At 53.1% G+C, this 17,250-nt stretch overlaps 1 protein-coding gene across 4 annotated transcripts in view; it reads left to right on the top strand.

The window, feature by feature from the left end:
• Nucleotides 1-17,250, top strand: part of IQSEC3 (IQ motif and Sec7 domain ArfGEF 3) — a 112,464-nt gene that overhangs the window by 50,994 nt on the left and 44,220 nt on the right. For all 4 annotated transcript variants that reach the window (XM_019039180.4, XM_019039181.4, XM_019039183.4 and 1 more), the window contains exon 3: nt 8,704-8,983. In XM_019039180.4, the coding sequence (XP_018894725.3) occupies nt 8,704-8,983 (280 nt within the window). The remainder of the gene's footprint in view (nt 1-8,703; nt 8,984-17,250) is intronic.

The raw sequence follows: 17,250 nt of genomic DNA on the forward strand, positions 1-17,250 counted from the left end.
ATCAGAGGCTTCAAATGTGCTCTTTCCTGAGCTGAGTACATGTGGATATTTTTCTGTATGTTTCATCTCTGTGTTACCTATATTTGCATATATAAAATACCTCATAATAAAAGAAAAAATAAGTAATATCTGGAGTTCACTAGGCTGTACTGAAGCCACAGGGAGATGACTTTGGGTTGTGGCCAGGGCAGGATGAAGAGGCCATGATTCTGCAGCCTTATCCTGAGGCTGGGTGAAAATGTTGAGAGATGGGAGCTCTCTTCTCCTGGGGTAATCACAAGAGCAGACACGAAAGGTGAGAAAACCAAGGTGTACAGTGAGCTGTGTCTGCCTGGGCCAGAGAGAGACGTGCCTGTGTGAAACTGTGTGTCGTGTGTTGGGAAGCGGGCAGGGAGGATGTTCTTCGAGCTTGAAATTGCCACCAGAACCATGCCTGTTTATGACAATGTAAAATGCTCAAAGACAGTAGGATTCCGGGGGCAGTAAGATGGCACTCGTCAGTATGGCCCAGCCTGGGAGGCTATGAGGGAGGCGGTGCCTGAGGAGGCCTGAGGAAGCTTCCAGAGGAGGCCTTCCTGTGGGATGGGCTGAGCAGGGGAGGGCTCCACATTCGCCCGTGGGGACAGTCGGCAGGAGCCACCCTGCGGCCCACCTTGAGGGAGTGGCCTGGGTATTCTGGCCTAGGGGAGGGGAGAGCTAAGCCCAGAGGAGTGGCTGAGACCCTTTGACAGGAACACTCTAGAGACAGGCCAGCCCTCACCCACACCTTTAGGAGCAGCTGTGAGACCAAAGCCTGGAAGCAACAAAGAGAGGAAGAACTTCTTCTCTCCTTGGGAGCCGGACAGGAGAAGCATCTCTCACAGCCAGTGAGGTCAGGGCAGCCTCTGGAAGTGGAAGAGAGCCGGGACAGCCACATCTGCCCTCCTGCAGGGGCTTCTGGCCTGGATGGTGGCAATCAAGGGGCCATGGCAGGGGAGGCTTATGCTGTGTCACTGGGAGCTGAAGTTCATCTGATGGCTTCAGGTTAGCAGGAGCAGGGATGCAGCAGCGACGGAGCGGGTGTGGCCAGGGCCCAAGCAAATGGCAAGTGGGGAGGGAGGGAGCTGGGCCTCTCCTTCCTGCCTGATGCCAAAGCGTCTTGTCCAAGCTGCCCTCTTACAATGAGGATACAGAGCCCAGAGAGGGGAAGTGATTTGCCCACAGTTACGCCGCACACTCTGCAGGCTGCGGTGGGATTGCCTCCTGACTCCTGGCCCAGTGCCCTCTCCACCACCTTGGGCAGGACCTTCCAGCTCGTGCTTCGAATCAGCATGAAGTGAGTTGATTACTTGTCTTGTCACTAACACTGGCCTTCTGTTCACCTCCACCCCCCTGATGCCATCTGGGACCTCAAAAGACACCTGGCGTTCTGTGCTCGGTGCCTTTATTCTGCCCGTCTGAGATCACCGTATTGATTCAAAGAAAGGAGGGAAAAGAAGTGTTTTAGAAAGGGCTAAAAATCTTGAGGGGACGTGACGCATGTTGTTAGCTTTTGTCTAGAAAATGCTTCATAGCTTTGTCCCAGAAGAGCTTTAAGAATGGCTGGCAGAGTCTGAGATAATCTAGTGCAATTGGCCAGGCCCTCTGGAGGAGTCTTCATTCCCAAGGAGTCCATCAGCCTTCAAAATGCTCCTGGTAGAGTCTCTAGTAATTACTGCGCTAGCCATTGCCGAGATAGGAGAACAGCCCTCAAGCTCCTGCTCTGGCAAGCCACCCCACTATCAACAGCAGACTCCCTCAGGGGCTGAGCCTGCGGGTAGCTCATCATTCCAGCCCCTCTGGTAGGAGAGTGCTGGGCCTCGGTCAGCACCTTCCTCCTCCCCCTCCTCTCCTGGCTCTCATAGCCCTTCAGTTGCTCCTGTCCCCTTAGCTCCTGGCAGTGGGCAATGTGGCTGCCAGGGCCTGCCTGGGAGCCCAGAGAGGACACTCACTACCCCGAGTCAGCTCCCTGGCAGGAGCTGTGTGAGCACAAATGCTGGGGGGCACTGCAGGTGTTCTCCCTTCTCACCTATTCCTGGGTGGAAAGTTGTACTTCCCACCGTGGTGGATATGCTAACCTATGGGTTGATTTCATCTCCATCACTATCCTGGAAAGGGGTATTTGCATCCCCATTTTGCTGATGAGAAAACCGTGGTCCAGAAAAGTTGGGTGCGGTTCTCAAGATCTCCTAGCAGGTAGTTGCAGAGCCTGGGGCCTCACTCCACTCAGGCTCTCTTCTGTTTGCATGAGGATTCCGTCAGTGCCAAGGATGAAGATGACCAGGCTCTGAAAAGCCCTGAAATATTTTATCTGTGTGACCAGAGAGCTGCCTATATCCCTTGGCACTCTTCTCAGCATATGGAAAATACTCCATGATTTTCTCCCCATAATAGTGTGCTTAGCCTGGGGCCTATGGAGTCTGTAAAGCCCCTGACGTGAAGGTAAAATTTGGCATGTGTGAAATCATGTGCGTTTTTCTAGGAAGACAGCCCTGAGCCCTTAGCAAAGGTATCTGGAACCCAGAAAAGTTCCACAGATCTGGGGGCAGAGAGACCAGGGTAATCCTGGCTACCAAGAGAAAGAAAGGAGAAAGAAAGGCTGAGGCTCCAAGGGGGATTCAGTTCTTGAGGAAGCAGACTCGAGTTCAGAATGTTGACTTTTTACCAGGTGATGCACTTGGGATCAATACCCGTGGAAGGGAGGGGAGGCACACAGCATGGGGCAAAGTCTACCGCAAAAGCCCAACAGCAGCCTTGGCCAATCCCACGTGGCCCACCAACCTCAGCCCATGTTGGGTAAGAATGGTGAGCCTTTACATCCCCACTGAAATTGGTGCCTGGATGTGGACAGCCCTTGGAAGGATGTGACTTTGGGCCAGGTAGCTCTCTGTAGCTGAGCCAATCTTTGATGGGGCTGATGGGGCTGACAGCTAAAGGCATTCTCCACAGTGCTCCCAGCAGCTGAGCGAGAAGTCCTCCCTTGAAGGAGGGTCTGGGTGGCACATCACCAAGCCCAGCCCAGCATTTCTGCCCTTGGAAAAGTAGTGGAGAATAAATAATATCTACCTATCCATCCATCCGTCCACCCATTTAACATTTATTGCACACATCTTATGAGCCAACCACCTATAATAAGTACCTGTGATAAACAGGTGCACATGGCACGGTCTGGTGGAGGAGAGAGACACATCAGTGAACAATTAAAGCACAAAGTGGTCATTGCTGAAATACAGGCAAGTGCCAAGAATTGTTAGAGCATAGAGGAGGGTGGGACTGACTCCTCCTGGGGAAGTGAGCGATTCCTGAAAGAGGTGACGATGCAGAGAAAGGAGTGGATGGAAGGCATCTCCAGCAGAAGGAAATCATAAAGCCGGATGGTGGCCTGAGAGGGTTTGGCAGATCTGGCAAAAGTATCAGTGTGGACGGAGTGGACAGGTCACTCGGTGGGGATGAGGGTAGAAAGGGAGATTGGAGTAAGATTGGGAATGGACTTTAACCCACCAGTATTGTGGAGTCACTGACGGGTTTGGGCAGAGGGCTGGCATTGCGGAAATCAGCTCTGAGGATAGACAGGCTGGGGTGGCCACTGGAACCCCAGGGCACCATCTGTGTGCCAGGACCAGGCATGCTCAGCAGGTGCCTAGCATACCTCTAAGCATAAGCCAGCTTCCCACCTGAGTGACCCTCGGATGTGATGTTGTTCTGTTCCAACACACAGGTCAGTCTGCTCTTTGGCACATGTGATATTCCTCTGAGAATGAGCGATGGCCCTCTACTTTCTCAAAGATGTTCACTTCCCATACTCAAATCCTGCTCTCATCCATGGAATGACTCTTGATGCACTGGGCCCTGTGTGTATCAGCCTAATGTCATGTGAACACATCAACGCTTTCTGTGGAAAGCTTTCTGAAGGACCCCTTCATCTTGGTGCCACCCACGTTCTACTTTTGGCTTCTCAAATGGGTGCCCCAGCCCAGGGAGTAATCCTGTGACCAGCGTCACTCGTATACCAGCAGTGACCTCACGTTTTCTCCCGGCTAGTGCACTGCCACTCAGGGAATGTTTCTGCAGCCTAAGAGAGTGGAGAGCCCCAGGACCCCCCTCCAGTGCTCTGGGAAGGGCCTTTTAAGAAGCTGCTCAGGTCCCAGAGAGAATCCCATCCACATACTTCCTGTCGAAGGGCCAGGCTGCCTGAAATCTGACCCACTAGGGATGGCAGCTGCAGACTGTGGAAGCTGGAGAGACACAGCCTGTGTCTTGGAAGGAGAGGAGAGATGTTCTGGGAGCTAGAGCGATGGGCTTCCAGTTCCATAAGAGACTGGATTGAAGTAGATGGCCTTCAAGTTAAATAGATGGTCCTTCCAGCTATGACAGCCTAAGGTGAAGATTCCAGCCTCTTCCTCAGACTTATCTGTAGATGGAGTGCAGAGGAAAACAGAGGCTGAGGACATGCTCTTGATGCTCAGCCACCAAAGAGAGGGTGTAAGGACTCAGGCCTCTGCTGTGCCCTGGCAAAGCGCCAAAGCTCAAATCCACACTGACAAATGCACACCCAGGAATCCCCACATCATGGGTCCCATGTGTTGGTGACACCCAAGGCCAAGGCCCTTTCGCTGTTTGCTGCTCCAGTGGCTGGAACGGGGTAGGAGGAAGCCTCCAGAAAGCCGGTCCATCTGGAAGGCTGGGGAAGGCCATGGGGAATAGTGGAAAAACCCTACTTTTTCAGTTCCATGAAGGTTGACAAGGGGGCTAAATGTTGAGAACACCCCCCCCCCTACAGAATTCTTCATTTCATTTTTCTGGGGACTCCTTTGGGACTCCATGCCATACGATTCTAGCTCAGAAAACAGCCACCATCGCCGTCACCCTGTATTAGGGTCTACTGTGTTCCAGGCGCTGTCCTAGGTGCTGGGTGTGCTTTATTTTTTTCCTGACAGCAACCTTGAAAAGTTGTTATTAGGATAACTTGCCCAAGTCACATAGTAAGTAGCAGAGCCAGGATTCTAACCCAGGTCTCCCTGACACCAAAGCCGTGTATGTTCTTTGCCCTCCACGATGTTATCTTCAACATTGCCACGTTGAGAACAGTCCAGGGGTTTTGTGGCCACCTTCCTCCACACGGTCTTCTAGGTAAGTCTATGGAAGGCAGGCAAGGATAGGGGTTCCCTTGCCAACACTTTTTCACTGTATACCTGAGAGGGCCCCAGTCTCTCAGGTCCCCGAGCATGGAGATGGGCAAGGTGGAGCTGGGTCCACCAGCCAGAGAGCGGGGAACCTTGGGGCCATTGGGCCTTGATAGGCCGGCCTCTGCCCTGGGATTCAAGCTCCTAGAGTGTCCAAGCAGGAAGGGTCCCTAGAGAAGAGCAAGCTCCCTCCGTGGAACAGATGAGGAAACTGGCCCAGGAGGAGGACACAAATTGCCCAAAGCCACAGAGCTAGTTAGAAGCATTGTGTGTGCGTGAGTGTGTGTGTACATGAGTATATGTGAGAGAGAGATTGTGTGTGAGGGGTGGCCCATGAACAAAGGCCCACAACAAGGCTATTTTTTAAAATTTGTTTTGTTTTATCACAAGTAGTTTATTTGGGACAAGGTGACCCCAGGAAAGGGCTGTAGAGGAGTGGGGAAATGAAACACAGAAGAGAATGAAGCCATGGCAGGGTTCATTAATTTTCAAGTTACTGCTTTGGGCCACTGGGGCTCGATCCCACTGGGGACTTAGGGAGATGGTATAGGGTGTGCCTCAGAGTTGTCCCGTGCAAGGGACAGGGAAGCTGGAGTATTTATGCAACAACCCCGTTGTCATTGGCCGAGTGCTGCCATCAAGGGACGTCGGCACCCAGCACCTCTTGCCAAGCACATTCCAGCAATCGAAGAAAGCAGAGGGCTGGTATTAAAGGTGTCTGGACCCTTGAGTAGGCACCAGTTCCCTAAAGAGTCTTGAAAACCTTTTAGGGTAGAGAGATCCTGGGCATCAGTGCCAAGGACAATCTGGAGGAAAGATGAGCAAAACTGTACGTTGCCCAGCAGGCCCTGGACACGGGCTGTGCTATGGTGGGAAGGGGCTATTTCCACGTGCTCCAGGGGAAGAGATGTCAGGTAATACAGCAAGAGGGGTTGAAGTTAGAGCTTAAAAAGAACTTCCCAGTGACACTAGTGAAAAACATATCAAAGATGTCTAGAGGCTGGGCACGCTGGCTCATGCCTGCAATCCCAGCACTTTGGGAGGCTGAGAAGGGACAATCATTCGAGCCCAGGAGTTCAAGACTAGACTGGGCAACATAGTGGGACCCTGTCTCTACAAAAAAAATTTAAAAATTAGCCCGGTATGGTGGTGCGTACCCACCTGTAGCCCGGTGTGGTGGTGCATACCCACCTGGAGTCCCAGGTACTCAGTAGGCTGAGGTGGGAGGATCGCTTGATCCCAGGAGGTTGAGGCTGCAGTGAGCTGTGATTGAGCCACTGCACTCCAGCCTGGGTGAGTGAGACACTGGCTCAAAAATAAATAAATAATAATTTTAAAAAAGACATCTAGGGCTATATTGAGCCACGCAGCTTGATTGGTGGCCGCAGAAGAAATGGTGGACATAGAAAAAGGCAGCAGCAATGAAGATTTTCCATGGCCAGGGCCAGCCAGCGAGCACTCCTTTATCTGCCAGAGGTGCAGGAGAGTGCTGGGAGGGCAGATGGAGATTGAGAGAAGGGAGATTCTCAACCCCACCCTTGGCTGGGAGGAAGCACCAGGAGGAACACCTCTCTGCACCCTAAGGTCCAGTGGAAGACGCAGGAAGAGGTCCCTCCTCTGGTGTCATTTGGCCCATCTTTCATGGTGGCAAAGTCTTGGAAGACATAAGTCCTTAGGTTGCAGCTCTCCTGCACCAGGGCCACCCCACCACCCTGGGCCCCTGTTCCTCATTTGTAAAAATGGGGAGGTTGGGAGGCTGCATTAGATGACCTTGAGGTCCCTTCCAGTCCTGACTTTCTGTCACTGTCCACTGTAGAGCCATCCCCGTGGCCCCTGGGTTCTCCTCAATTCACCATCAACAAGTGTTGACTAAGCACTCAGCATTTGCCCAGCATGAAGGGGCTGGGGGACATAATGAAATAACACATAGGCCCTGGCTTCTAGGAAGGGATAGCTGGGGAAATAAGAGTTTATTTACTGGGCCGGGCACAGTGGCTCACACCTGTAATCCTAGCACTTTGGGAGGCTGAGGTCGGTGGATCACCTGAGGTCAGGAGTTCGAGACCAGCCTGGCCGACATGGTGAAACCCTGTCTCTGCTAAAAATACAAAAAAATTAGCTGGGCATGGTGGTGCATGCCTGTAATCCCAGCCACTCGGGAAGCTGAGGCAGGAGAATCACTTGAATCCAGGAGGTGGAGGTTGCGGTGAGTCAAGATCTCACCATTGCACTCCAGCCTGGGCAACAAGAGCAAAACTCCATCTCAAAAAAAAAAAGGAAAGAAAAAAAAAGTTTATTTACTGAGCACATACTCTGTGCTAAGCACCTGACCTCTGCTGCCTCCTTTCTTCCTCACTGTAACCTCCTAAGGTAGGAACTAGGACCTCCTAAGGTAGGAACTAGGACAAGGGAACCAAGACTCAGAGGAAAAGCCAGTTGCCCAAAGCCACACAGTCGTAGAGCTTGAATTTGAGCCCATGGTGTTAACCACGATGACTCTCCTCCTCTGGGAAATAGACAGTGACTCTCTAAGGACAGCTCCTAGTGTTCCAGGAGACAGAGCAGTGAAAGCTGCAGTCATCCAGGAAGGCCTCATGGAGGAGGTGGCTTAGCACTGGGCCTCAAGGGAGGGGCAGAACTTGGAGGCTAGTGGGGAAGGAAGCAATCTGAGGGAACCAACTCTACAAAGCAGGCTGGACCATGTCTGCTTCAGGCAGCAAGGTGTCTTCTTAGAATAGGCAGGACGGCTGCAGCCATGGCTCAGCCTGCTGTGGCTCCCGGGGAACAGAGGACGGGTCAGGGAGGAGCAGGTGTTTTCTAAACCCAGCAGGGCAGGAAGCCTCCTCTTCACAGCCGCAGCCCCCACACCTGGAGTCCACCCCCCTGAAAAGGCTTATGCCCAAGCCAGGCCAGGCATCCTCCCTCCTCCAGACTCATTTGGTCAGTCTAAAGATGAGCTGGCTTAGTGTGGATCAGCTTCCCCAGCCACCTGAGCCTGTGCCCAAGGAGCCGGGCCACCGATAATTACAATAGGTAACACATGTAGCAGTCACCATGACTCAGGCACAGCTTAAAGAGTTGTAAGTAACTTCAGCCGCCAGTAGCCCTATGAGGTAGGTTCTGTTACTGTGCCCATTTTATAGATGGAGAAACAGAGGTGCAATGAGGCTGAGTGACCTGCTCAGGGTCACACAGCTCATAAGAGGCAGAGCCCAGATGCACCGCTCTGCCATACTGCTTCTAAGCAGAGGTTCCTGAGTCCTGACCGTAGCTGCCCCTTCCCTCTGTCTGAGCTGCCTCCCAGGTGCGGGTTCTTCTCCGTGCCCAGGGCTCGTCCCCGCCATGGTAGCCCCTCCCTAGAGGAGACTGTGAAAGACATCCCCTCCAGTCCTTGCCACAGGAAAGGCAGGCCAGAGTGCCTAGCTTCTCTCCCCCACCCCCACATCCACATGCACCCTGTCGCCCTCTCCCCCAACCAAGCACCGTTGCCTTCTGTTCACAGTGATGGCTCCTGCACCCAGGCCGGTGGGGGCATGGAGGACTCCGTGGTGGCAGCGGCGGCGGTGGCAGCCGGCAGACCCAGTGCCCATGCCCCGAAGGCTCAACCCCAGGAGCTGCAGGAGGAGGAGGAGCGGCCGGGGGCAGGGGCTGCCTCCCCAAGGGCTGGCCCCCAGCACAAGGCCTCCCCCGGCCGGCAGCAGCCTGCCCTGGCGACGGCGCTGTGCTCCCACGCCCCTGCCGCCTCCGATTACGAACTCTCCCTTGACCTAAAGAATAAACAGGTACCCAGGGCCTCCTAGGGGGGCGGGGAGGGTGGTGAAGGGGCCCTGCCTTTGGGGGCTGTCGAGGGTACCAGGGATATCCCCGCTGGGTCCCCTCCGCCACAGGCACACCTCTTTTGCCACAGTTCTCCTGCATTGAGCGACCTAGTTTGCCCTTCCCTGGACCAGCCACAGGCCTCTGCCTTCTACCATGGCAGGGCTCATACCCTCGCAATGCCAGGCCCTTGGGCAGCACGTCCAGGGGCTCTGCTCCTCACACAGTGCTCAGCAAGCCTCCACCGCCCCACTGACCACTAGGCAAGGAGCCCACTGTTCTCTGGGGGAGTCCCCACCTCCGCCTGCCGCTTAGAGGCCATAGTCCAGCTTCCACGCCCACCAAGGGAGCCAGTGTTAGGCACCCACAGGCACAAACGAGGCTCAAAGACAATGGTCTCCTCGAAGCAGACAGGATTCCCAAGATCAATCCAGATTGGGGGAGTCCAAAGCTCCTCTATTGGAGAACAGATTCCATGGAGGGGCCTGGGCCTCCATTTTCCATTCAGGAAGAGAAAGTGGCCAATTGTGGGGCCCCCATTGAACCCCCAAAAAAGATAATGCCTCAGTTTGTCTTGGCAGACAAGAGTCTTGATGGAAGGGGTGTGTTTGTGTGTGTGTGTGTGTGTGTGTGTGTGTGTGTGTGTGTGTGTGTGCTTAGAGAAAGGCGTGATGGTGTGATACTGTTAAGGAAAGAGCTTTGAACTTGGAGATGTAGACATGGGATCCAATCCTCGCTCTTCCTCCTATGAACTCAGTGACTTTAGGAGTTGCCAGTTAAACCCTCTGGGCATTTGTTTCCTCATCTGCAAAAAATGAGAATTAACTTTGAATCACCTCCAAGGTCCCTTCTGCCCCAAAATGTGTAGGTTCTAAAGAACAATTCTTCAACCCAATAGGCAATGTATCTTCAGAAAGGAAGCTAGTGGGAAGGCCACTAAGACTGAGTCAAGCCAAACTAACCTCCTTCCTCTCTTGGCATTGATGCCAAGCTCATATCCTGGCTCAGGCCAGCTGTAGGCAGCACATCAGTAAAGTGTTTGACCAAATCCCCCAAGATACCCTATGTGCACATGCCAGGAATGTGTGGATTACTAACAATATAGTAAGGAGGGTTGTTCTCAAATCGAATTATCCAAAAAATATTCATCAAAAAAAATCCCAGGGAGTTGAGTGGACATGCTGTCCAGGTCGACCATTAGATAAGGCACCAATTTGAGGCATACAAGTTACATTCACCCGGCTTTCTGATGACATAAAGCTGAAAGAGAACAGCTGATACCTTGGTGATAGCATCCCAGACTTTGTAAAAACCTCATCAGGGGCCAGGCGTGGTGGCTCACGCCTGTAATCCCAGCACTTTGGGAGGCCGAGGCGGGTGGATCACGAGGTCAGGAGTTTGAGACCAGCCCGCCCAATATGGTGAAACCCCGTCTGTACTAAGAATACAAAAATTAGCCAGGCGTGGTGGCGCATGCCTGTAATCCCAGCTACTCAGGAGGCTGAGGCAGAATTCCTTGAATCTGGGAGGCGGAGGTTGCAGTGAGCCGAGATTGCACCACAGCACTCCAGCCTGGGCGACAGAGCGAGACTCTGTCTCAAAAACAAAACAAAACAAAACAAAAAACACCTCATCAGGACAGAAGGATGATTTTAATGAAAAAAAAAAAAGTCGGATGAAATGTGGAAAAATCTAAAATTCTGCTCCCAGCTTCGAAAACCCCACAGCACTAGCATAAGACATTCAGGCTCCAGCCTGAGAGACAGGCCTTAGGGTTTCAGGTGACTGTAAGCTCAAGGCCAATCAGGAGCAGGGGAAGCAGCTGCCAGCAGGGAGGGCAGGTTCCTTCACGGGAAGCCCACACTACCCCGCAGAGGGGAGTGCTGCATCCGGCAGCCCCGCACTGCTGATGGTCAGGGACCCTCGAGATCCACGCTTGGTTCTGGAGGCTGCATTTAAGGGAGGAAACAAGAACCCGGAGGTTTCTAATGAGCAGGAGGATGGGCTGGGGTTATATGGAGAGAATGTAGACAGGAAAGCAAGTTTTAGATATAGAAGGGCTGAATGTGAAAAATGATTTGATGTATTTTCTACCATTCCAGCCAAAAAACAGCAGTACCAGTATATGAAAGCTATAGGAGGGGAAGATTTTAACTTAATTAACAAATAAACTGTTAAAAATATGGAATGCCCTGCCTGTGAGGTAGGGAGTTCTCTGTCTCTGGGAGTGCCCAGGCAGGGCTGGGTAACCATCCATCTGCGACATATAGTGTGGTCTGGGGGCAACTTGGCCAGATGAGGGGTCCTCTGCTTCTCGAGGTCAGAGACCATCTCTTATCCATTTTGGTACCTTCCCCAGCAACCAGCAGAGTGTGCTGGACATAGTAAGAGCTCACTGGGTGAGTATTTTTTTTTTTTGAGATGGAGTTTTGCTCTTGTTGCCCAGGCTGGAGTGCAATGGTGCAATCTCGGCTCACCGCAATCTCTGCCTCCTGTGTTCAAGTGATTCTCCTGCCTCAGCCTCCCAAGTAGCTGGGATTACAGGCGTGTACCACCACGCCCAGCTAATTTTGTATTTTTAGTAGAGACAGGGTTTCTCTATGTTGGCCAGGCTGGTCTCGAACTCCTGACCTCAGGTGATCCGCCCGCCTCGGCCTCCCAAAGTGCTGGGATTACAGGCGTGAGCCACTGCTCCCAGCCTGGGTGAGTATTTTTTAAAAATAATGGTGCTGTGCAAAGCAACAAGGGAATGGGGTACCAAGAAACAAACACCAAAAATGCTCCTACCTGTCCCCGAAGGAGATTACAGTTCCACTTAAGGAGTATCCGGTCAATAACACCAGATAAAACGTGTGTGTTGGTTTGGGCAGGTGAGGTAGTTTGGTTTTGACTGACTGGGTGTGATATTGGGGGTGGTGCAGGGTTCTAGTCGGTACTGTGGGCTTCTTCTATGGGGGCATAATTCTAAGGGATGGCTTTTGCATGTTGGCCAGACTGAGTCAGGTGAGGTGAGGAGTGGCAGTGGGTGCAACAGGGCCCTCTGCCGAATGAGTCCAGCCTAGGAGAATAGCTTGGTTCCCCTGACCTGTGTATCCCTTTAGACCAAGTGTAGGCTGGGGGTTGGGGGAAGGGGACAAGTAAGGCTTGAGGAGGCTAGAGCGAGGTTCTTGGAAACATGGCACACTTTTTTTTATTATTATTATACTGTAAGTTCTAGGGTACATGTGCACAATGTGCAGGTTTGTTACATACGTATACATGTGCCATGCTGGTGTGCTGCACCCATTAACTCATCATTTAGCATTAGGTATATCTCCTAATGCTATCCCTCCCCCCTGCCCCCACCCCACAACAGTCCCCAGAGTGTGATGTTTCCCTTCCTGTGTCCATGTGTTCTCATTGTTCAATTCCCATCTATGAGTGAGAATATGCGGTGTTTGGTTTTTTGTCCTTGCGATAGTTTACTGAGAATGATGATTTCCAGTTTCATCCATGTCCCTACAAAGGACATGAACTCATCATTTTTTATGGCTGCATAGTATTCCATGGTGTATATGTGCCACATTTTCTTAATCCAGTCTATCATTGTTGGACATTTGGATTAGTTCCAAGTCTTTGCTATTGTGAATAGTGCTGCAATAAACATACGTGTGCATGTGTCTTTATAGCAGCATGATTTATAGTCCTTTGGGTATATACCCAGTAATGGGATGGCTGGGTCAAATGGTATTTCTAGTTCTAGATCCTTGAGGAATCACCACACTGTCTTCCACAATGGTTGAACTAGTTTACAGTCCCACCAACAGTGTAAAAGTGTTCCTATTTCTCCACATCCTCTCCAGCACCTGTTGTTTCCTGACTTTTTAATGATCGCCATTCTAACTGGTGTGAGATGGTATCTCATTGTAGTTTTGATTTGCATTTCTATGATGGCCAGTGATGATGAGCATTTTTTCATGTGTCTTTTGGCTGCATAAATGTCTTCTTTTGAGAAGTGTCTGTTCATATCCTTCGCCCACTTTTTGATGGGGTTGTTTGTTTTTTTCTTGTAAATTTGTTTGAGTTCATTGTAGATTCTGGATATTAGCCCTTTGTCAGATGAGTAGGTTGCGAAAATTTTCTCCCATTTTGTAGGTTGCCTGTTCACTCTGACGGTAGTTTCTTTTGCTGTGCAGAAGCTCTTTAGTTTAATTAGATCCCATTTGTCAATTTTGGCTTTTGTTGAACATGGCACACATCTATAGGAGACTGAACTCGACTCCTCTCTCTTCTGCCATGAGCTGTATGGCCTTGGGCAAGTTGCTTGACTTCTCTGGCCTCAGCTGCCTCCTATGTCTGGGACTTCACAGGCTCTTCCCTTGGCCTCAATCTCTGAAGTTTCCACTCCCCTCCACACCCCTGCACTTGGCCTTCTCTTGCTTTAGGACTTGCTTTAGGTACCTCTTCCTCCTCTCAGGCAGTTTTCCCTGCCTCCCAAGCCTGCACTGGGTGTCCCTCTCAGTGATCCCACAGTACCCGGGTGTCCCCCGTCACAGCCCTTCAGCCCTGTGTCAGCATTTCCTGTTTGCTTGACCCCCTCCTTGAAGGCAGGTGCATGACTTGTTCCTCATTATATTCTCAGTGCTTAATGCAGTGCCTGGTGAAGAAGCTGCTGGAAGGATAAGAAAGGGGAAATGATCACTTAGTGACATAAAGGGGGATGGGATGGGTATACAGCATGGCGCCAGGAACTGACTCTGCCTTAGGTCTCTTTGAGACCTAACACTTGATATTCCAACCCAGTGATTCCACCAGCCACACTGAATCCTGTGTTCCATGGCCTGGGAGGGGTGTTGGACAATCTTAGCTCCCCAGCCCACCGACCCGCCAAGCCTCCTCTGTCAGCCAGTCCAGATCCCCAGGACTGTTTTCCTTGGCTGTTCTCCTTCCTTCGCCTCTGCTCTAGCCCCAAGCCCCACTGATGCTGCCTCTTAACAGTTCCCGAATCCCACCCTCTCTTGCCTTCCCCACTGCCCCTGCCCCAGTAGGCCAGGCCATCCTTCCTCTTGCCTGCACCCGGGGAGACCTCCTGTGCTTCCCCTTCTTTGAGCTCTGTCCCTTCCAACCTCACCTCCACATTGCAGCTGAGTCATCTTCCTAAAGTGCACCTCTGACCGCGCTGATCCTCGGGAAAGCCTCTGATGGCTCCTCATGGTGTGCAGGACAGAGGCCTCTCCAGGCTCCCTGCCACAGTCCCAGCCCCATGGGGGTTCCAGCCGTTCCTATTTGCTGTCCCGAATCTCAAGCCACCCTCACCTCTGGGCTTTCGTGTGGCTTTGTTTCCTCTCCTGGGGATATTCCTCACCTGTCCCCGACCCCACCTGCTGCACCTGGGAGACTTCTGCTCATACTTCAGGTCGCAGCCAAGGCACGTGCTTTTACCCATTGCCTGTTGCCTCCTCTGTGCTGTCTGGGAGTGGGAGCTGTTCCGCTCAACAGCATGGACCATGTTGTTCTCAGGGCTGTGTGGAGTTGAGCAGGTGGTGCTCGGGACACCTCCAGAGTGCTGCATAGCTCACGTGAAGAGCCAGAGCTCCTGGAGCTATGCCCTGGGAACTGTCCTGTCTTTGCCCATCTTTGCCGCCCTGCACCTTGCACAGTCTTGGGCACCTAGGAACTGCTCAGCAGGGAGGGAACATAGGAATGAAGGCACAAGTGAATGAGCGAACGAGGCCTACCCTCCAGCTTCCTGTTCTCCCTGCTGGCCCCTTCCCCAGCACCTGTCACAAGTCACACAGCAAGACGGTCCTCCTGCCAGCTCTTCTCCCCTTCTCCCTCTGCCTTCGACCCTCTCACCCGACCCCAGCAGTCCTGGGGGATACAACCTAGGGCGGGCCAAGGAGTGAGCATGCAGGTCCCTTTGGGGAGCCCTTTAGGAAATAGAGGGCCTAGGTGTCATTTTGAAATTCCTCCAAGCCCTCTAGGGAGTTTGTATCCTGTTGCAGAGCGACTGGAGCCCTTCTTAGCCATCTGAATTGCAGAGCCCTCTGGGCTGTTCAGGCCAGAGGGCTGTGGAGCTGCAGTCAGTAGAATCTGGGCCCTGTTCCCCAAGCCAGGTCCTGGACAGAAGCCATGTTCTGCTGGAGAGCAGCCCCTCCCCACAGATCCCCATACCCCAAGCCTCAGGGTCCAGCCTCACTGTGGAGCACCTCTTCAGGAAGATGTGGTGGCTATGTTTCTAAGTCACTTTCCCTCTTTGCATCTTGGTTTCCTCATGTGTGAACCCGTGAGATTGGCACCATTACTGTCCCATTTCTGGAACTGGAAGATTAAGGCTGAGTGATGTTAAGTAACTTGCCCAAGGACACAGCCCTAGGAAGTAATGCAGCCAAGACATGGACTCTGCAGCCCATGGTTTTGACCCTGTACCTTCCACCATCTCTTGGCATTACAGTGAGGAACAGTCCCCGTGGAAGTGGCACACAGGGTCTGTGGAGCATGAGGAGGGCAGGCAGCCCAACCTGAGATCAGAGCCAGCTCCTGGGGCAGCCCCACTGGAGGGTCTCATGACCTCACTACTAGCTGAGCCATAGCGTGTCCCCCACGCCTACCTGGCTGCCCACTCCCAGGCAGGCCTCAACGCCCCGCGTGTCAAGCACTTGCTGTATTCCAGACAGCAGGCTGGGAGGAGGGCACACAGAGCAGGCATGAGTCCCCTGCCTTGCAGGAGGCCACAGCCCTGCCCAGCACAGACCCAAGGCTCCTGTGGGCCTCTCTGAACACCCCCAAAGCGCCAGCTTCCCCAGTCTCTCTGCTCCTCAGCCTCACACCCGGGCTTGCCGGGCCAAGTTCTGGAGGCTTACAACATGCTGTGCTTTCATGGTCTCAACTGGGAAGTCTTGGATGGGAACAAACCCTTGGAAGCCCCCCACACCTCCCCCCGCTCCTCGGCACTGTGCCCCCCAGCTAGCGGCTCTTCCTCCCCACAGCTGGCCCCCGCTCCTCGGCACTGTGCCCCCCAGCTAGCGGCTCTTCCTCCCCACAGCTGGCCCCCGCTCCTCAGCACTGTGCCCCCCAGCTAGCGGCTCTTCCTCCCCACCCTCTGGCTTGGCCGCCATCTTTCAGCGGCCTCTTCAGGCTCAGCTGCCACAGCAACCTGAGAAAAGGGAGCACGTTCTAATTAACACTGAGAGGCTCATTAGAGAGACGGAGGCCCCCGCGCCCCTGCCGCTGCTTCTTCTGGCAGAAGCTGAGAAATTGCTCTCTTGGGAGGAGGCGAGGCCATCATTCCTCCTGGTTCCTGAGGTTTAGAGGGAAGTGAGCAGAGCTGCTCCCTGGCCTGCAGGCCCAGAGACCCGCCCCCCCCTCCCTGGGGCTGCCTCCCCTCCCGCACCTCTCTCTGCTCTCTGACCTGGCCCTGGTTCAGAACGGGATTGGGGTAGATGGGAGGGCCTCGCTGTCGTGGATGGAGCTGACCTGGGCCGTTACTGGGTCCCCAGGTCCTGCCAGGATGCCAGGGTGGGAGGAAGGATGGAGTGCTGGGTTCCAAGCCCCGGCCTGGACAAGAGTCTGGAATTTGATTTCCCTGGGGTCACAAGAGAGAATTCAGTTTAGTTCATGTCTGCAAACACTTATTCAGCCTCAGCCACAGGTCTGGCACAGCACTGGGCACAAGAGATGCAGAGACAGATGTCTTGCCTGTGATGGACAGTCCACAGCGAGAGCTCTGAGCAGGGGGTGGCACTGAGCATTGAGGGTGGGGAGGAAGGTGGCACTGGGCATTGAGGGTAGGGAGGAAGGTGGCACTGGGCATTGAGGGTGGGGAGGAAGGTGTAGGGGACAGTGCAGGTTGAGGGCCTGGCAGGCCCAACTCTGGGATCAGTGGGAGTTGGTTGATAAATGAGTTAGGACACATGATGGTGAGCCCGGAACTGAATTCCAGTGTTATTCAGGGAGCAGTTGCTCCATGCCAGTTAAGGTGCTCGGTGCTGGACAGGATGACTAAGACATATTTGATGCCGTGAATAACTTATGCTCTGTTGGAGCCTGGGGGAGGGAAAGGGAGGGAAGGATGGGTTGGAGAAATGCCACAAAGATTAGTGGAGGAGACTGAGTGTCAAAGAGAAATTGGGGCCCGAGGCAGGGAGACCCCGTCTGTTCGGGGCATTGAGAGGGCTGCACGGAGGAGGCACATTTGAGATAGGTCTCGAAGAAGAGGACATTTCTACCTGGAGGAAAGGGGAGGCTGGGAGTT

The sequence above is a fragment of the Gorilla gorilla genome, chromosome 10, assembly GCF_029281585.2.
Source record: "Gorilla gorilla gorilla isolate KB3781 chromosome 10, NHGRI_mGorGor1-v2.1_pri, whole genome shotgun sequence".
NCBI lineage: Eukaryota > Metazoa > Chordata > Mammalia > Primates > Hominidae > Gorilla > Gorilla gorilla.